This window comes from Aquarana catesbeiana, linkage group LG03 (assembly GCF_042186555.1).
Source record: "Aquarana catesbeiana isolate 2022-GZ linkage group LG03, ASM4218655v1, whole genome shotgun sequence".
Classification (NCBI taxonomy): Eukaryota; Metazoa; Chordata; class Amphibia; order Anura; family Ranidae; genus Aquarana; species Aquarana catesbeiana.
Window position 1 is genome coordinate 544,225,814 of NC_133326.1, and position 21,502 is coordinate 544,247,315.

A 21,502-nucleotide genomic window follows, 5' to 3' on the forward strand; every position below is an offset into this window, starting at 1 on the left:
GCTGTGACACTTTTCTGGCCTTAAAGGAGAAGTCCAGCCAAAGCTTGTTTGGCTGGGCTTCTTCTATGGATCACAGGAGTGCAATTCGTTTTGCACTCCTGTGACCCGTTTTCCCGTATTTGCTTACTAATGAAACTTCCCTGTTATGACCACAAGCAAGTCACAGCTCAGCTAGACACATCCACTTCAATCTTTCTCATCCAGATGAGTCTCTACCTAACTGGACCTCTTTACCAACTTCCCTGGGAGCTCACTCCACCACCCACTACTCTGGACTTTTAGAGAGATACCCATTACCATCACACAATGGTCCCTAAAAGTCAGACAGGAATGTATAGAATGTATTGGAATTTTTTAAGTCAGAACAACTAACCTATCAAGTCAACAAACACTTGATATTGAGAGGCACTTCATACCTGAGTGACTCTGAGTTACCAGCAGCCAATTAATAACTCTTGAAGTTGGTGCCAATCAGCCCACTCCCCCAAGCCCCGTTTTTTTTACTCCAAGTCTTTGCACTGGCTGCACATCTTGTCCCCTTACCTGGGTATAAAGCTACTTTAATTTCTACAAACCATCTGCTCCCATCGTCCTCCATGACTTCTCTTGTGCTGCACTTGGAACTACTTCCCTGCTTCTTTTATGCCTGGTACACACTACAGATCAATTCGGAGTCTCTCTACTAACAATCCGATATTAGCACAGCGATCTCCTCTGCTGTTCTATTGTGTTCTGATAGGAGGACAGGTCCCCTCTCCAGAACACTGCGATCATTGGTGGAGAGCGCTGATCAGGAGCCGATCGGCAGACTGCTGATGCCACCTGACATTCGGCCTGCGTGTACTAGGCTTCCACCAATCTAGAGTGCTTCAAGTTCTTCCTTAACTCATCACACTGCAACCTATTATATCCCTCAGATCTACAAATCATCTGCGTCAATCTCCAGCTCCCAAACTGTGTCAATAACTTCGTGTGCTGCACGGTCGAGCCCTTTTGCCTACTTCTATCAGACCTTCCACCAATTGGAAAAATTTTAGGCCCCTGAACTTTTTACCCAATCAGGACTCCTCTTGTGCTTTACCTTCAATATGAAACCTGTTCCCTTTCCCTATCATACCATTTACCAATCTGGAATGTTTCAGGCTCCCCGTTAGATCACTTCTTAGTGACCTATTATATACCTCCCCTTTAAAAACCATCTGCTTTATCCTCCACCTCCTATTCTGCAGCCAGGACTCCTCTTGTGCTTCGTCTTCACTCTGGGACCCTTTGCTTGAATCTATCACGCTTTCTACTGATTTTAAATGCTTACGGCTTTCCCGTAACTCACCTGCTCACAGTAGCCCGTTATATTCTTCAGATCTTAGATTGTAAGCTCTAATGAACAGGGCAATCTGATTCCTCTTGTATTGTAACTGTAATGTCTGCCTTCATTTTGCAAAGCACAGCGCAAATTGTTAGCCCTTTATAAATTTTGTATAATAATACTAATAACCCAAAATCCTCTGATCCATCTTCCACCTCCCACTCTGTATTAATGACTTCCCTTTTGCCGTACCTTCACTCTAGAACCCTTTCACTGGTTCTGTCGGATCTTCCACTAATCTGGAAGGATGACTCTTCCTGAAATCACCGCCTCATGATATTACCTGCCTCAAATACCCTTAAGCTCAGAAACCTTTTTATTCCAGTTGTTCCATTACCCACATTCCAAAGACGGCCTTCATTGCCAGTGCATGAAATGCACTACCAAACATTATATATAACGTTCATCCTGGCCAACTTTTCACACCTAAATTAGGCCACCCTAATCATCATCATCCAATAAAAGAGAGAATTTTCCTTAACTCTGTATTTTTTTCGGTTTTGCGTGTTCTTTTTGCCTATTAACCAATCTATTTTCAATCCATTATGTCCTTTCACTGTACAATTAAAACTTTTATAAACCGGAGGAAATTTAGTAGAGAAATGGAGCGTTGCGAAGGAATGAATGACCAATCTTTCTAAATGGCCCTCCAACATCAGAAATATACAGAGCAGAGGCCCCCACAGGTCAGTGTCATGTCAGGAAATGTAGATGAACCTTTGCTTTCTAGTATGTTAAAGCAGCAAAAATAGGGGAGTATCTAAAAAAAGTGGAGCACCCCTTCAAGCTCCTAACCTGACACATGACAATGGAGTGACTAGAAGCCCCCGTGTCTAGAACAGTTTGAACGCATGATTCCCTCAGTGCTCCCAGAAGCCTGTGTTGCTGACCCGCCCTAGGGCGAGGTGGCTTTTACACCTCTTCTCCAGTAGTTACGATGCCGACCAATGATCCTGCTGTGGCTTCCATAGGAAGTGGACAGTATAGACGCCGCACTCAGTCCTTATCAGCTGTGGTAGGCAGGCGCCACCACCTGCTTCTGGGAGAGACGGAGCAGCTCCTCCCGAATGGCCTTGATGAGGGAGGCGGAGGAGTGACCGGGGTGAATGTCCTCAGCGGATGCAGCTGGGTAACAGATAGAGGGCGGGAGGTGCGCGGGGGGCTGGCGACCTGCTGCAGGCCTGTTCCCACCAAACATCTGTGGGGTGCCGTAGTCCTGGGCTCCGTGAACATGACCCTGGAAGAGAGATTTTTAAATTATTTATACTGAATGCGAAACAGAAGACAATGGTGGGCGTTTTCTGTACATTAACCCTTTCATGACCAAAGGTGTCCAGACCAAGTATACCCAGTTTTGCAAACTTCATGGAAAAAGTGTGCAGTATGCCTCTTCTCGCACAATTTCCAATTGTCAAAATCACAGCTGGTGTGTAAATACAGCAGCTGTAGAAGCTGCTGTCAAAAGAAAAAAACCAGAGGGTTTGACACAGTGAGGGGGAATTTACTAAGGCTCAGTTCACACACGTCTGGCTGCGCTGTCAGCGTGATTTTTAAAAGGAGTCCAGTGTGGTTTTGTTCGTCAGTTCAGGTACGATTCAGGTGGGAATTTTTATATGAAATCACACCTAAACTCGACAGAAAAAACACAGCCTGCAGATATTTGAACTGGCTCCCTACAGAAGGCTGCCGGTTCATGTGTCATGCAAAACTGGATGTGGTTCCCCACCTGTGCAGAAAACTAAAAGTGTTACTAACCCCACAACAGTAAAATCAGTCTGTATATGCAGTAAAGCATGCTTGTTTTACTCACTGTGGAACCTAAGGTGTTAATTCTGCGAGTTGTGTAATAAGGCCGTTTGATCCTTTCTTCTCTGATCCTCCCCTTCTTCCACAGTCCCCAAGCAATCTCCTGATAGAAAAGAGCCTTGGGGGCATTCTGCACATGCTCAGTTTTTTTTTTTGTTATTGCTAGAGAGTTTATTTTTTCTTTTGGGGGGGGGGGGGGGGGGTGCATGTGATCAGCACAGGGCCAATCAGCACTCTCCAGAAGGTCAGGGGTTATGCAGCCTCATAGAACAGTCAGAGGAGAATGAAAACTCCTCCTAGGCTTTAACCAGGGCTCAACTGGACACTGAGACTGGGTTCACACTATCTTCGCATGCAGCAATGCGTCCCCACTTATTGTTTCAGGTCCGATTTCAGCCCAAATTTTTGACTTAATTTGGACCTGAAACGGAGTAAAAGACGCACAGGACTCCTATGCAAAATTGAAGCGGAGCTGCAGCGATATGTGAACCGGCTCCATTGAGAGCTGGTCAAAATCTCCTGCTATTGCAAATTAAATCTGCAATAGTGTGAACCCAGCCTGATAGAAGTCACAAGACTGCGATATACAGCTGATACGACAAGGTATTTAGCAGATTATATTTACTAAAATAATTTCCATGTTCTGTGTACTGTAGGAAGCTAGATATAGTGAATGCATGGTCCTGGGTTTAGTAACACATTAAGATCGGACCTTTAAATGGAAATTCCAGCCAATTATTTGTTGTTTTTGATGGAGAGGGGGGTGGGTTGCCTACAGTGACTGGAAATCTATCCAGCAGGTACACATACCCAATACAGGCTCTAAGCCCTCCTCATTTCATCCAAAACTAACACTATGCCATGGGGCTCAACCTTCATCTGTCTTTTTTAGGCCAAAGCATTAAACTTACAGCATCTCGGTGAGGGAAATTTCTGGTGGTCTCCTCATCACGGTTATAGTATGAAGAAGGCCAGCTAGGGCCCCCAGAAGGTTGTCCACTCCTGTTTAATGCCAGGTCTGTGGGTTGGGCTCCCATGCGGCTTGCGATGCCCACTTGGGTCAGCTGGTGGATCTGGGCAGAGCCTGTGGTGAAATAAAAAAACAAAAATAAACAAGAGCACATTAGTAACAAATGATCAGCATAACACAATAAATAGCAGGCAAAGGGAAATTTGTTAAAATGTATCTAAACCCAAGAACAAAAATGTAACATATTGAAGTTTATCATTACAACACACTTTGGATGTCCACGGAAGACAACCGTGGTGGATGATCGCAGGATCCTCTCTATGGTAAAGAAAAACCCATTCACAACATGCAGATAAGTGAAGGACACTCTCCAGGAGGTGGGCGTATCATTGTCAAAGTCGACAATCAAGAGAAGACTTCACAAGAGCAAATACTGAGGGTTCACCACAAGGTGCAAACCATTCATAAGCCTGAAGATAGAAAAGCCAGATTAGACTTTGCCAAGTTACATCTAAAAAAGCCAGACCAGTTCTGGAAAAGCATTCTTTGGACAAATGAAACTAAGATTAATCTGTACCAGAATGACAGGAAGAAAAAAGTGTGGAGAATGCTTGGAACATCTCATGATCCAAAGCACACAACGTCATCTGTAAAACATGTTGGAGGCAGTGTGATGACATGGGCACGCATGGCTTCCAGTAGCACTGGGTCATTGGTGTTTATTGATGATGTGACAAAAGATAGAAGCCGCCAGATGAATTCTAAAGTGTTCAGAGCTATACTGTCAGCCCAGATTCAGACAAATGCAGAAAAGTTGATTGGACGGCGCTTCACAGTACAGATGGACAATGATCCAAAACACACTGCAAAAGCAACCCAGGGACTTTTTAAGGAAAAGAAGTGAAAAATTCTGCAATGGCCGAGTCAATCACCTGATCTCAACCCAATTGAGCATGCATTTCACTTGCTAAAGGCAAAACTAAAGGCAGAAAGACCCACAAAGAACAAATGAAGACAGCTTCAATTAGAGCCTGGCAAAGCATCAGAAAGGAGGAAATCCAGTCTTTGGTAATGTCCATGGGTTCCGGACTTCAGGCAGTCATTGCCAGTGAGGCTGGGTTCACACTAGTGCAAATTGGATGTGGGTTTCACCGCACTGAATTCGCATGACAGGAGAGTGTGACCGTCTCTCTATGGAGCCGGTTCACATATCTCCGGGGCGGCTGCGGAGGGGATTGCACAGGGGTCCTGTGCGTCTTTGGCTCCGTTTCAGTGCCAAATTCAGGCAACTATTTGTCCCCAAAACGAATAACAGGGATGCATCGGACTCCTGCTGCGAGCCGCATGCGGCTTAGATGCGAACCCAGCCTGAGGGATTCTTAACAAAATATTAAAAATTAACATTTTATTTATGATTATATTCATTTGTCCAATTACATTTGAGCCCCTGAAAATTTATATATATATATATATATATATATATATATATATATATATATATATATATATATATATATATATATATGTACACACACACATACTGTAAACATAATGTTACATTTTCACCACCACCCACATCATGAATATTAATTACCTGAGGTGCTGCCGAGAGGGCGGGGTCTGGCCACAGATGGTATGTCCTCAGGGTACATCCTTGCAGGGTACTGCACCTCTGTCTGCTGGGGCTCTGCTGGAGCCGTTTCTGATGGGAGGAGGAATCCAGAACCGAACCCTGGACTCCTGAAAGGGGTGGAAAAGAGACTGTGAGATTGGGGAGGAGCCTGGACCTGACTGACCCACCCCCACCAACACAGGACACAACCTAAAGGATCACTAAATACTAAATAAATGATAAGCTGATTTTGTGTACAAAACTCTCCTAGAAGCCTTTCCTCCTGGCAGCAGCGTTTTGCAGAAAAAAACGCCTGGTGCTTGTAAAAGTTTGTAACATGTTTTGGTGCGTTTACAGGTGTCAAGCGATTGAGTGTGATTTCACTATATTGGCCAAAACTATCATTTATTTTGGCCATTGAAATGAATGAACTTTCAAGCGATAAACGCGCCCAGGGTTAACATGAGTTTAGATGCGTTTACAAGCGGCAAGTGTGTTTTTTTTCTGCCTCTAAAAGCCTCTGCCACTAAACGCTGCTAAAAGCCTGTGTGTGCGTGGACACATAGGATAACATGAAGGGGAGTTTAGAGGCAGGAAAATAAAAATGCCTGATGCCCCTAGAAGCAACTGCAAAAACATCCAGTGTGCATGAAGCCTTATAAATGATTGTGACAAAAGCTTCAGGAGCTTATCAAAACTGAATATATTTAAATAAAAGGTGAGATACTGGGGGGAAAGATTATTCCTGCACACCTATAACTTCCTGTAGTAAAATAATACTACAACCTACTACTTGTAAAGCCAGCCATACAGTACATGGATCAAAATTTAGCTAGTTTAGCAAGGTGGTTGTATAGAAATTGATCTATCGATTGACTTCTGCCCTGTCAGATTTTCCCTGCTTGGTCAGTGCTGCAGGCTATAGACTGCAAAGCTGATCAGTGTATTCTGATGGCGGGGAAGCCTCCCCACTGTCAGAATACAATAGCTCAACAGGGAGGATTTGGGCAATGTGGATTGGGAAACGAATACATTTTTCTTTTGTTCAACCTGCTGGTTGAACAACAAAAAAAAAAAACTGATCCATCCATGGGCTGCCTAAGATAAAGAGGTGTTACAGAAATAACAGTACTTTGCTTTTAACTGTCACAGATGTAAAATACCTATACATAAAGGTAAGAAGGGTCTGAATTTGAGCCTATGAAAATATAGAGTGTGAGTTCATTGGTTCTGAGCCCCGCCTTCTCTCTGAACAACCCTGTCCACATGCACTGGAGTACGAAAAGGAGATTGCAGAGCACAAAAACCTATGGCAAGGGTCCAAGGGAGTTTCCCAATTCCAAGGGATACACGACAAGTATCCTGCCTACATTACCAAAAAAAATAAAAATGAAGCTAAACTCCAGGATAAGCAAATATTGTCTAAATACAAGAGTCGTATCCTTGAATCTCGGTGTGTTTTGTGTATTTCTTCCAGGTCTGTGCAGTAATCCAGTGTGACACTTTACCTCTGTGTAGGAGCTTCCTGTAATAAAGACCGGTCACTGCTGCTCTCTGTCCTTGTGCAGGGTGACTGGTCTGGTCTCCGCCCCCTCCTGTAGTTTTCTGAAGGCAGCCTGTAGTGGGCGGAGCTCTGCTCTGTGCACAGACTATGTACAGCACAGTGATGATTTGACTACTACTCTCACAAGGTGATATTTTGGGTGCATACAGCGTGGATTTATATTTTTTGTGGCTACTGAGGAACAGATTTAAATGAAAGTTTTGTTTCTGGAGGGTTCAGCTTTAAATTTAGGGAAAAATTAGCAACTATTTTGACTTCAGCAGAGCTACAGTACTTGCTGCTGGCAGCAGATTTCACCGATTTTACTTAAAGTGGAGTTCCACCCACTTTTACAACTCTTCAGCATCCTTCACTAAATTGTGCACTGTAAACGAATTGGATATTTAAAATTTTTTTTTCTCAGCATCTACTGTATATCTGCTGTATTAATTTTTCACTTCCTCCTCCCTGGCCGTGGTCCATTGCATCATTTCCTGTTTGCAATGCCTTCTGGGAAGGGGCGGCAACTTCCGCTGACACTGCCGTTGCTATGGAAACCTGACCTGAAACCTATTACACTGCTTGTGCTGCACTGAGCATGTGCGAGATCTGCAAGGATGAGATGCCCACACTTAAGATGGCCACGGCCTGCTGCAAGTTTATAAAATAACAAACTACCGCTATAAACTAACAAAACAGACCTTAGTTTACAGACTAACTTTACTAGAATACATTAAGCTTGTGTATTATAGGGGTATTGTTATTTTAAAAGTATAATTTCGTCCGGAACACCACTTTAATGCTTTATGTGCTGACAGACCCTATCAAGACAAGCGAGCACAATATGACTGCCCCAGGGAAAAAGCGTAACTATAACCTTCAGGGCCCCAGTGCAAGAGACCATGAAGGGCCCCTAAACCGTAGTATGATGGGGGGTATTGGGAAAGGATGGGGGGCAGTGTGACGGAGCAGCATGATGGGGTATTTTGACAGGAGGGGGGCAGCGTGACCTAAGAAGGGTATCTGGAAAAAGTGTGACCAGAGGGGGGAATGGGATAAGAGGGAGCAGTATGACAGGAGGGGGGCAGTGTAATGAGGGAGCACTGTGAAAGGAGGGGGGCTGTGTAACAAGAGCGGGGCAGTATGACAGGGTAGACAGGAGAGGGGTAAATATGACAGAAGGGGGCAGAATGATGGATGAGCAGTGTTACAGGAGGGGGCCAGTATGACAGGAGGGTATTGTGCCAAGGGTGCAGTGTAAGAGGGGACAGTGTCACGGGTGGGGGGCCAGTGTCACAGGTTGGGGGGGGGGCCAGTGTCACAGGTGACAGGTGGGGAGCCAGTGTCACAGGTGACAGGTGGGGGGCCAGCGTCACAGGTGACAGGTGGGGGGCCAGCGTCACAGGTGACAGGTGGGGGGCCAGTGTCACAGGTGGAAGGCCAATGTCACAGATGACAGGTGGGGGGTCAATGTCACAGATGACAGGTGGGGGGGCCAATGTCGGGCTTACCTTACATGAGAAGTGTAAATGCAAGTAGCAGCAGCCCTTGTACATGCTTCCTTGTGATATCTGCGGGATGTCCCTCCAGCCAGCACAGTTCACTTCCCGAGTGTCAGTGTATACAATGGAGAGGGGTGGAGCCTCTGACCCGACCATGTATCGGCATTAGTGTACAAGCAGAGCAACAAACTTGTGCAATGAATCTGGTGCCTGCTCGGTTCAGAGGCCCCTCCCCTCTCCATTGTATACACCGACACTCGGGAAGTGAACTTTGCTGGCTGGAGGGACATCCCGCAGATATCACATAGCTGCCGATCGCCCCCTCCCCTGTATAGTTAAATGCCAGCCGGAGTTACAGGGGGAGGTGCAGGGTCTTGCCCCCCCCCCCCCCCACACTGGTGAAATGCCAGAGCCCAGTCACAAGTGCCACTGTTAATTCCGCCACTGTGCCACTGGTAATTCCGACACTGCCCCAGTGAAAAGAGACAGGGGGGAGACACTCAACATGAATGTGGGAAAGAACTATGAGAATGGTCATTTGATATTATGCACAAGTCCCACACATGGGACCCCCTCCTGAAAACATGATTCCTTAACATTTATCATCCATTTCATGATGAGCGGACACTGCCACCTTTCATGTGAATACTGACAGGAAAAACACTGTGTGCTGGAAAAAGTCTCCCCTCAGGTCTGCATCCTTATATTTAAAAAAATTTCAGTTCTAAGGCCGGCCATACATGGTTCGAATCTCAGTCAGTTCAGCAGGAACCGACCGAGATGCTAACCGTTAATGGGCAGGCTGAATGTACCAAGTCGAATGATCAATCAACTTGGGTACAAACAGCCTGCTGGATTCTCCTGTGATTATTGCTAATGGCTTCTATAGCCGCTAACGATAATCACTGTCTTCTCCTGTTGGGGATGGCTTCCCCCGCTCACCCCCACACTGGGAAAAGACAATGGCCCAGCAGGAGGAATTCCTGCATCACCACTGTCTGTGTTGATGGAGGAATCGAGCAAATTGCTTTCCTGCAAAAAAGAAATTTGTTCCGTATATGGCAGGCCTATTAAGCTGACTTTGTTTTACAAAGATATTTTTGGTTGTTAGGGTTCATTCACACGAGGGGCATTGATCTGCATTGATCAGCAAAGGATCAACGCAAGAACAATGAGAAAACAGTTGCAGTAAGACTGTGCACTCTGCAAGTACAGTTTCTCCTGAGCTTAGTAAATGAGCGGAAGCTCTGCTGACTTCTATCATCCAATCATTTGCAAGCAAAAAATGTTTTTATTTTATTTTTCTTGCATGTGATTGAGTATATTTTGTAAAGTGAAGCTTTATTTTATTTACTAAGCTCTGGAGCAACTGAACTTACAAAGTGCACAATCTATTTGTGTTTAGTAAATCAAAAGCAATGCATCTATTAAAATACACAAAAAAGACCCTGAATTTTAAATTTAAGAAGGAAATAAAGAAAGCACTGCAATGAGTTTTAACATATTGCCACCCACGACAGCATCCAATCACACTGCGTGACAGTGAATACAAGTTATGCACATGATAACGTGTGGTGTATGGTTAGAACAAGCCCTCTCTGCCTCTTCTATAAAAGATGGAGTGTCATTTGGGTCTGGTGGTCTTTTATGCGAGTTTTGCTCCAGATCAGGGGTCTCCAAACTTTTGAAACAAAGGGCCAGTTTACCGTCCTTCAGACTTTAGGAGGGCCGGATTGTGGCCAGTGGGGGTAGAAAACATCCCAGGTCCAGCATCAGTGAGAATAAATATGACCTCATGGTTGGTGTTCAGTAGGAGGAGGAGTAGTACTACTAATAGGGGAGGAATAGTATCCCATCATTGGTATCAAAAGAAGAAATAGTGACCCATTGTTGGTGTAAGTGTGAGGAATAGTGTTTCATATCATTGGGAGTAATAGTGTCCCAAGGGCTGGATAAAGGCTGGCAAAGGGCCACAGTTTGGAGACCCCTGCTCTAGATTAACCCAGGTGCTCTGGAGCCTGCAATGCACATGATTTCCCACACCTCACAGCATCAGAGGTGAAATATTCTCCCGGAGCAAGGGGGTGGGGGGTGCCTGGCTATAACAGACCACAGATCAATCTCTCCGCACATCAGCCATCGAGCACGACTGCAAAGTCAATGTGCCGTGACTGTTGTACTGGCTCACTGATCTCATTATTAACGGAATCTGGAGGAAATTTCCACCCAGCATTCCTGTGCCAGTACCAACTGCATTCTGGGTAAAGAAACGTCAATAGGGGAACTCCAACTATTAGTAACTACACTAAAAATATACACTACAGCTTTATCAATTATAAACATCTTCTTATGGCCTGGTTCACACTGTTGCGACTTGAAGACGCACCCCATTAACTGCAACGGAACCATTCTAAATCAGTGCAGATCACTGAAGTCACAGCGACTTAGAAAATGGTTCCTGCATTATTTAGGGCGACTTCATCACAACTTGCGTTGACTTCTGTTAATTAAGTTGCAAGCAAGCCGCAATGAAGTCGTATGGCAAAGTCGCACCTTAAATCGCGCAACTTCCTGGTCGCGGCAGTGTGAACCTTTCAGAGATTCTCTTCCAAAATATCCAGGACAAAATGCACATATGGGAGTTGTTTTATAGCTGCCAAAATATTTGTATTTTTGTCCATCAAAATCCAGAGATTTACACAGCTCTGCCACATAATGCAGCCTTGTCTGGTAGGGGAGAAGATCTGATTTTTTTCCTGCTGCAGTTCAGTAACACAGGTATTGTCCTTCCACCAGCATGTGACTGCACAGTGAAAAAAGGAGCAGCAGATATACAAGCTCATTTATCGGTCACTCTGCTCTGCCCTCTTTTCAGCATGCGTCTTGCAATGCAGCACAATTGACTGGCTCTTCCTTGTGCTACGTCTCCCTATGCTAGTCTAAGCTCTGCTGTACAGGGATTGGAAGACAGGGATAGCAGGTCAAAGTTGCATTAGGAAAATACATTAAAGGGTAAATGTGTGGAAGTTTGCAGGTGCAAGGGAGCTCTGGTGTAAACTTCCAGCACTCTTCTGCATCCGGAGAGGTGCAACCAGCATTTTCCTGTGCATGTGCATATATCTGCTGCCCCAATATTAAATCACATTCAGCAAACAGTTTACCTTGTTAGCAAGCTGGGAGCCGAGGGCTGTGTCACACCATAATCCACAAATCTCTGAAAAGAAAAAAAGAGTAAATGATTGAAACTCATCAGAAAATTATGCCAGCTACACAATTTTCATCTTAAAGTGGTTGTTACCCTAAAAGAAAAAAAATGGATCCTGTTGCTTTAAAGCATGAATAACAGCACAGTGCTTGTGCTGTGTAATTTGGCCCCCTGTATCACCTGAAATACCTGGCTGATCGTGCCTGGTGCTGCCCTACCCTCTGTAAACTGACCACAGCTGCTGACCTACTGTCAGTTTACATGTCTTCTGTCATCCATTCTCTCTCCTCTCCCCCCTCCTTCCTGCCTGTCAGCTCCTGTCAGTGCCCGGCCCCTCCCCCATTGTTGCTAAAATTACTTTTCAATTGTCATACAATACTCTCTGTTTGATAATGTAATATGCCCAGTGTGTGTGCTCTATAAAAAAAAATGTCACTTTATACCTTATTATATAGCGCCGCTCATGTGACCAGCTGCCTCTCTCCTCCAGACTGACGTCAGCGGGGGATTCTCGGCCTCTCCTGCTGTAGCTGTCAGATCGAGAGAGGTGGCCAGTAAGCGGCATTTTTTTTATAGAGCACACACACTGGGGCACCTAACATTATCAAACAGAGAGGATTGTATGAAGAGGGCAAAGTGGCTTGAAGCGCAGGAGGTGCACAGGAAATTAACAGCTCACAACATTTCTGGCAGGATTTACAGATATAACAGAACATTTTCAATTGTGTATTTAAAAGAGAAGTATGGCCAATACTTTTTGGGCATACTTCTCTTCTGGTTCAAAGGAGTGCACTTATTTTGGCACTCCTGTGACCCAGATTCAGGTTACTCACAGAGCCCTCCAGGCTCTGCAGGGATCCCAACAAAAATGTTGGGATCTGCCCAGATGCTTGACTGACAGCTGGCTTTGCCTCTCAGTGCACTGCTGAGAGCAAGAGCCAGTCGCTCCCTCCACAGTGCAGCACGCCAGTGAGCGCTGGAGCAGCAAAGCAGAGAGACTGACAGACGGAAAACTGAGTGATCAGCAGTCATGTGGTCACTCAGTTCTTGGTGTTAGAGCCGACAAGGGACAGCTGCAGTAGCACATCAATGCTGCAGCCATCTACTGTGTTTATTTTTTTCCAGTCCAACACTTCTCCTTTAACAGAACAAAAGGGTGCAAATTAAACATTTTCATTGTTCGGTTTTACATACGGTTTATGCTTACATTCAGTCAATGTAAAACCTTCAAAGATAAGTTCCAGTTACTAGGATATCCAGATTAGGCATATTTCAGTTTATAAATACCAGTGTAATTTCGGCATCATTTTCTTTTGCTGTGTGCGGTTAGTCTCTCCTACAAAGAAAAACTTTCCTCTGGGGCATTCGATCTAGGAAGTTTCTATATCATCTGACCCTAAGATTCTGCACGATGTCATCATCACTGGTCATAAGGGAGAGCTATTAGCAGCAGGAAGGATAGTGAGAAAATAATGGAGGGCCCTCTAAATAACTGAAATTGCTTTGGTGTTATGTTTTGCTTCTTCTGTTCAGGTGAACAGCTGATTTCTTCTTCATTAAAAATATGGATCTGGTCCCTTCAGTGCAGACTTGTTAACCACTTGAGCATGTTGAATATAAGAGATATGTCCCAAACTTCAACAAAGATTTTAGGAGGTATCTCTTACATCCAGCTCCTCTCCCCCTGCTGCTATTACCAGCTGACCATGACAGTCTGTATTTGCTTTGTATTATAGAGCAAGGGCTGTCAAAGGGACACATGAAAAATGACACATGCAGAAAGTCTACAAGTGTCACTTAGTAAATACAATAAACCAATGTATTACTTTATTGTGTTTTCTGCTTCATTCATATATACATCTAAGGTATGATCTTAACCTAAGGAAACCTTACAAGTAAAATAAAGTTATTTTAAACTGGTAGTAAAGTCCCCACGGTTTATTGTACCTACAGGTAAGCCTAAAAAAGGCTCAACTGTAGGAACAAAAAATATCTAGTAAACATGCTCCGTTTAGGAGGGATTTACTATAGTAGCAGCCGGTGACGACACTGTGCTCTCAATGGGTGGCTTGCTGTCCATTGAGAGAGCCGTGCCGCGGCTCCTACGTGTGTGAGTGACATCATTGCGGCTCGGCCAGTCAAGAAAACGGCTTTTTTTTTTTATGCCATATTTTTTACATTCCAACTATCTTTTAATGTGTTGGTTTACCTTTAGAGAAAAAATATAAAGGCGAAATAACACCGGACACACTTCCCAACTACCCCCCCCAGGCCCTGCTGTACTTACCTCAGGGGTTGCTGAGCGGTCAGCACCCCCACAGCCAGTCCAATTTGAAATCCCCTCTCTTCTCCCTCTTCTTCCAGGATGGACAAGATCGATTTACTGTGATAGCGCTGGCCAGTCAGAATCGCTCTGGTCCATCCCAGGAGCACTGCTCAGAGAAGAGTGAGAATTTCAAATCCATGGACTGCTGGACCAGCTGCAGAGGTGCTGATAGCTCAGCAACCCTGGCAGCAAGTATAGCGGGGACTGTGATGTGAGGAGGGTGTACAGTGTTACTTCATCTTTACATTTTCTCTGTAAAGGTGAACTAACCCTTTAAACTAACACTGGTTAAAGTAAGGGTATAAAGGTACGAGAATTGCGTTTGTCAATTAAACATTCAAACTATTTCTTTTAATTTTGCATAGAGGGTGAAATGATTAGAACCCTTGTCAGGTGTGTTTTTTTTTTTTGCGAAGTCCCATAGGAAAGATTTTCCGTTACTTCGTGTCTATGTTACATAACAGGAAGCAACAGGAAAACCCCTATTAATTTTGGACAGAAGAGGTATCCTCCCCATTGAATAATTGTCCTTTATGTCCCTTGTTAATTGTAATGTTTTGAGTTCCTGATTATTTTTATTCTCTGTGACAACAGTCACTGGGACATATAGAGAGGCTAAATCTCCCCCAGCAGGATCACAGACAACAATTAAAAACATGTCAAGGGTTCTAACCCTTCTCCACTATATTCTAAACTAAAAAGAAGGGTTTTTTGTTAGGTAGATTATAACATGTTTATCAGAACTCCTTTTACTTACATTGTAGTGTGGTGACTGGTGGGAGGGATATTGGGCCCCCCAGGCTGTAGAGCCCCTTCCGCTGCGGGTAGGAGTGCCATTGTTCTGCTGCTGCCCCGTAGGGGAGTTTCCAGCTTGCACAGCTGACTGGCTGCTGGGGGCCACCAATGCGAAGGCATCGTCCAGAAGAGATTGCATAGTCTGACGGACCTCTTCAATGGAAGGCTGAGGGGCCACATACTGTGCAGGGGGAGGGCCCCGGGGAAGAGAGCCAGGGTATTTACCTAACTCAGACACTGGTGTGGGGTTGTCGGATGGCAGATCTGGGTCAGACTACAGGAGAGAAAGAGACAAATGAGAATCACACAAGGATCATATCTTTATACAATACAATGCAAAGTTTATAAACGCAGATTATTTAATTTCTACAGTGAACTTGCACTTTGCACATTTCCTCCCTTTACTCCTCCATTGTGGAGGTGGGCTGACAGGAGAGAGGTACAGTTAAAGTGTCCAGTTTTTACTGCCATACGGGGCTCAGTTAGAGAAATTTACTCTCACTTTCCTTCCTGGTGACATTTCACCAGACAGGAAGTAAAAGAGAAATTTACAACAGGAACATAAACAGAAATAAAAATCTGACAGGGTTCTTGCCTTCCCCTATTCTACAAAGCACTTACCACATAGGCAGAGTTACTGACTCCTGGGGGTCTCTTGTAGGTACCGTCACTATCAGTTGCAATTAAACGATCTCGGTCTGCATCTGGGGGGCTGGAGGAGCCCTGTTGTCGTCGCCGCTGCTTTGGAGAACGCCGAGCTCGAGAGCTGAAAATAAGAACATTTTTTGGTTTTAAAATTTTGTGAAACTCAATTTAATTGCTGACAAATGAAAAAAAAAAAAAAATTGCTTCTTCTTAAATATTGTAAGAATAGGACATGGGATGTCACCTGATCATTGAGCAAAATTATGCTAAATCTTACTTTGTGATGATGTCATATGACCATCAGAGTCAATGCAGTTAAAGATGAAATTCCAATGATGTCATATGATCTTTAAAGGATAAGCTCACCTTTGGGAACATGTTACATGTTTCACCCGACTTTAGGGTGGAACATGTAACATGTTTCCAATGCTGCAGCCAGCTGCCACTGCCCCGCCTCCCGTGGCAGCAGTATGGGGAGAAGTTCCCTGTACTAGTTGTCACTGTTTGAAACCAGGGCTCCACCCACACGACCGCATCATTCATACATACAGCTCTGTGCGTTTGAACGAACTACAAGCCCCAACATCCTTAGCGGCTGTCGGCTTGTAGTTCTCAATGAACCACCACAGAGCTGTGGTAGTTCATTGAGTCTTCCTGTTAGCGGGTATTGGCTTACACGTACGGGCTGTATGGGCAAGCAGATACACTGAAAGTGTGCAGGAGATCAGCTGATCGCTGGTGCAATGCTTTATAGGCTCCAACTACAAAAAATAATTAATGCACATTTTTTTTCACCTGCAAAAAGATGTGCATTTACTATTTTTTGCAGAAAGGTGAACTTTTCCTTTAAAAGAGAAGTTCATGATCCCTGGAAACAAATATATTTACATAGGTGGATGCAGCATCTGTCTCCCACCGGCTTCAGACTGAGAACTGAGCGATCAAACACCGCCGACCATATGGTTGGAATCTTTTCAGAGCCTTGTCCAGGTCTGTGACAACAGCTGACAGTGAGCTGAAGCCTGCTGTCGGTTGAAAACAGATCACAGGAGTGCAGAACGAAGGGCACTTTTGTGATCCAGAGGGAGAAGTACAGACTAAAAAGCTTTTGCTAAGAGTCAAATGTAGTGAGAGATAGCAGTATGGTGATGTCATATGATCACTTGGGACCAGTGCAGTGAATGCTGGCAAGATGATGATGTTATGTGATCATTAAAAGCCAGTATAGTGGAAAGCAAGCATTGAGATGAAATCTTGTGATCCCTAAGAGCTAATGAAGTGAAAGCTGGCAGTATGATGATGCCACATAATTCCTAACAGCCAATGTAGTGAGATAATAGTATGAGAACTTCATGTGATTATTAACAGACAATGCAGAGAAAGCTGGAAGCATACTAATGTCATATGATCACTTAGAACAAATGCAGTGGAAGCTTAAATTATAATAATGTCATGTGATCAATAAGAGACGTTGTTAAAGCTGGCAATATGTTATTGTGTGATCATTAAGAGCCAATCTGGTGAGAGATGACAGCATGAGGATGTCATGTGATAACAGACAATGTAGTTAATGCTGAGATTATGTGGTTATTTGTAGGTCAAAGTCCCACCTCTTGCGAGGCTCTATGAATACAGTGGGAACGCCCATCACTGGATCCAGAATTTTATCAAACTGCATCTGGGCCCTTCGGTACATGCGTTGGCGCTCCTTGGTGTCCGTCATTCCCACAACGTCCACCAGGGGGAACTCGTAGTGTCCTTTACGCTTGGCTCGAAGACGTATCTTATTACGGTGGTGTTCTATCTCCGACTTATGACGCAACGTTGTCTGAATCTACAACAGACACGAAAACTGGGTTATTAAAGCAGAATGAAAATAAATGACATTATAATGAATCCTAAGGTAGTCAACAGGTTACAGTTACATTAACTGGTTACATTTACTTTTACACCCAAAGCATTAAAACATTTGTTTTTGTTATTCCAAAAAAGTTGATACAATTTGACATTTGTAAACGTATCAATATTGTAAAATCATTTTTTAAAGTGGGCAACACATAAATTGGAATTTGTATAAATGTTTTCACCCAGGATTCACACAATTTGCACATTTTACTAATTGGATTCATTTAAGAAAATGTGTGAACACTGGGGAAAGTTATGTGACTTTTGAAAAGAAGATGCTTTGGATAAGTCCTAGAGGGGCGTATGGGAGGAGATAAGGAGGAGTCTAGAGATCAGGAGGTCTTGTGATATTTTGAGTCGTGCGGATGGCTTTGTATGCGGTTAATTTGATTTTCTTTTTTTGGCCGATCGCAAGGATTGGCGGGGGGGGGGGGGGGGGGTTGGCAAGGACACTTAGCAGTTGGTAAGGTGGCTGAGTCTGACAACAGCATTAATGATGGACTAAAGAGAAGATAACCTGTGTATAGGTAGGCCAATGAAGAGGGAGTTGCCAAAGCTGGTTAAGAAGGGGCATATTTTGGAGATGTTGCAGAGGTTAAAGTGGCAAGATTTCAAGATTTGAACAGTGATTTGATCTGGGGAAGAGAGTTCAGAATCTGGGATTACACCTAGCAGTCCAGTTTTTGAAAGACTGAGTTTTAGGAAGCGGTGTGACAGTCATACTGATATAATCAGCAATGTCAGCGTAATCATAAATGTAATAATATAAGGAAATGAAGGATTGCAGAAGCTCTTGGGCAGACAGCTGCATTGACTCCAAGATTTCCTAGACACCCACCTCTCTATTTATCTTATTAGCCTCCATCTCTCGTTCTGCCACAGACAGTCCATGCATGGGTGGAGTGGCCATCGGCTGCATGGCTATGAGTTGAATTTTGCTGGGGAGGCGACGGCTGGCCTCTGAGGAACGTGACATCCTATCGACGTGTTCAAATATAGAAGCCGAGGAATGCTGCTCCACTCCACTGCCCAACACTGGCATCTCTGGGGAGAGAAAACAAGTAAAAGATAAAAAAGGATCATCATTTATGCTCTTCCTCAGTATAATAAAGATCAGCCATTCTCAACCTTTTTACTGCAGAGGAACGCTTAAAAAAAAATAAAAAAAAATCAGTTCTCAGGAACCCTGGCAAAAAACATTTCATTGGGGACCAGTGTAAAGAATGTCCCTGTTGCAGTGGTGGCCACAATGCTACCCTTTTAGACAGCTTTGGGTTCATTCAGCTGGCTCTGTTAAGTGGTGTGAACCCTAGAACTATGCAGGCACTGTCAAATGGGAGGTCAATTAGCCACAGCTGAAGGAACCCCTAGCAAACTTTGGAGGAACCCTAGCTGAGAATGGCTGATATAGTTATTAAAATAAAAGTAATTTCCTTCTCAAATACAGAATTATGATGCAAACCTAGGCTCCAATCAAGATTAAAATTAAGGCCTTGAGATGTATGCAGGAAGCACAGCATACACTTTTTCAGTCACACCCTGCTGTAATGTTCAAGCTCACCCCTGTTACCATTGTTGGTGATCTGGAGACACTTCTCCTGAAAGAGTTGAGCTTTGCCCCACCTCCTGAGCCTTCAAATTGGTAAGTGGAGCTGCTCTAACAGAGTGGTTCATTAAGTAGGAGGTGAGGCCCAGGTTGAGTTTTACAAGAAAGCATAAGTTGCACATAATCATCATCAAACTAAAGCCTCATACACACTGCTAGTTTTTTTTGCTCAAACCAGTGGGTTGAACGAAAAAAACTGACAGCTCAGGTCGGAGCCGTTGTACTAACAATCTGATGTAAGTACAGTGATCTCCCCTGCTGAGCTATTGTGTTCAGACAGAGGAAGCCATTGGCTGGGAGCCCCGATTGGGAGCTGGTCGGCAGACCTTTTTCTGTCATGAGCCTTTGACAGAAGCCGTGTGCTCTGTCAAAAAGTGCCCTTTGTGGAAAAGTGCCCACGCAAGCACAGAAGGAAGGGTACTCCAGCTGATTTCCCAATCAGCTGGCGTGTCGTCCCCGTAGCGCAAGCACACATTGTAGGAGGCTTTTTTCGATGGGAGATACCATTTGACAGGCACAACTGAATGCTATGCAAACAGTGGAGGGACACTGTATTCGTCATATTGGGCCTCGCTGTTGCGGTGCGGGTTTACAGCGTGCTAAGGTCCGGTTTTGTCTGTGTTGAACGGCAGATTTTGCCTGTATCTAAGGGCGGGTTGCAACACAGAAAATAGGATTTTTTAAAACAGCTTACCTGTAAAATCCTTTTCTTTCGAAGGACATCACGGGACACAGAGCCACAGTAATTACTGATGGGTTATATAGGTATCACTGGTGATTGGACACTGGCACACCCTATCAGGAAGTTCAACCCCCTATATAATCCCTCCCCCTTGCAGGGATACCTCAGTTTTGTAGCCAAGCAATATAGTGTATTAGAAGAGGGGCGGGACCTCTGTGTCCCGTGATGTCCTTCGAAAGAAAAGGATTTTACAGGTAAGCTGTTTTAAAAAATCCTATTTTCTTTCTCGAACATCACGGGACACAGAGCCACAGTAATTACTGATGGGATGTCCCAGAGCAATGCTACCTGAGGGGGGGAACCACGACCAAGTAGGGTGCAATCAGACCTGAGGACCCTGTACCGCTGCCTGCAGCACACTACGCCCAAAGGCGATATCCTCATGCCTTCTCACATCCACCTGATAGAATCTGGTGAATGTATGAACTGAAGACCAGGTTGCGGCCTTGCAGATTTGAGCCATAGAGGCCCGGTGATGCACTGCCCAAGAAGCACCAATAGCCCTTGTGGAATGTGCCCTGATCTACAACGGAGGAATCTTCTGTTTCAAACCGTAAGCTTGAATGATCAACTGTCGAATCCATTTAGAAATGGTAGCTTTTGACGCTGCCTGTCCTCTATTGGGACCCTCTGGCAGCACAAACAAAACATCCGTCTTGCGGATCTGAGTAGTTGCCCCTAGATAGGCCTTAACTGCTCTTACTACATCCAACGAATGTAGAGATCTCTCTTCCGGAGAACAGGGATCTGGAAAAAAGGAAGGTAGAACAATGTCTTGGTTTAAATGAAAATCAGAAACCACCTTCGGTAAAAAAACTAGGATGAGGGCGTAGTACCACTCTATCCTTGTGTATAATCAAATAAGGCTCCTTACAGGAAAGAGCTGCTAATTCTGATACTCTTCTAGCAGAAGAGATGGCCACCAGAAAAATTAATTTCCTTGTCAACAAGACCAAAGGAATCTGACTTATTGGTTCAAAAGGCTGTTTCTGTAACACAGCCAGGACCAAATTCAAGTCCCAGGGGTTTAGGGGCGCTTTAACCGGAGGATTAAGACGCATCACCCCCTGCATAAAGTTTCGGACCAAAGAATGCGAAGCAAGTGGCCGCTGAAATAATACTGATAAAGCAGAGACCTGGCCCTTGATGGTACTCAAGGCCAGCTTCATCTCTAATCCCATCTGTAGAAAATCAAGGATTCTACCTATGACATATTTCCTGGGATGCCAACCTCTGGATTCACACCAGGTTATATAAGCCTTCCAGACTCTATGATAAATCTTCCTGGAAGCTGGCTTCCTTGCATTAATCAAGGTAGATATGACAAGACCTGAGAGCCCACGACTCTTCAGAACGTGGGTCTCAATAGCCAAACCGTCAAATTTAGCGTTTGTAAGGCAGGATGGAACACTGGACCTTGAGATAACAGGTCTGGGCGTATCGGTAGGGTCCACGGGGAACCCACTGTCATCCTTACTA

At 44.4% G+C, this 21,502-nt stretch overlaps 1 protein-coding gene across 2 annotated transcripts in view; it reads right to left on the reverse strand.

Annotated features, from left to right (window-relative positions):
- Positions 1-1,837: 1,837 nt before the first annotated feature.
- Positions 1,838-21,502, reverse strand: part of KIAA1549 (KIAA1549 ortholog) — a 149,096-nt gene continuing 129,431 nt past the window's right edge. For both annotated transcript variants that reach the window (XM_073621478.1, XM_073621477.1), the window contains exons 13-20: positions 18,514-18,719; positions 17,381-17,604; positions 15,747-15,891; positions 15,088-15,399; positions 11,961-12,013; positions 5,737-5,882; positions 4,084-4,256; positions 1,838-2,603 (exon numbers count right to left, since the gene is read on the reverse strand). In XM_073621478.1, the coding sequence (XP_073477579.1) occupies positions 2,373-2,603; positions 4,084-4,256; positions 5,737-5,882; positions 11,961-12,013; positions 15,088-15,399; positions 15,747-15,891; positions 17,381-17,604; positions 18,514-18,719 (1,490 nt within the window). In that variant the 3' untranslated portion in view covers positions 1,838-2,372. The remainder of the gene's footprint in view (positions 2,604-4,083; positions 4,257-5,736; positions 5,883-11,960; positions 12,014-15,087; positions 15,400-15,746; positions 15,892-17,380; positions 17,605-18,513; positions 18,720-21,502) is intronic.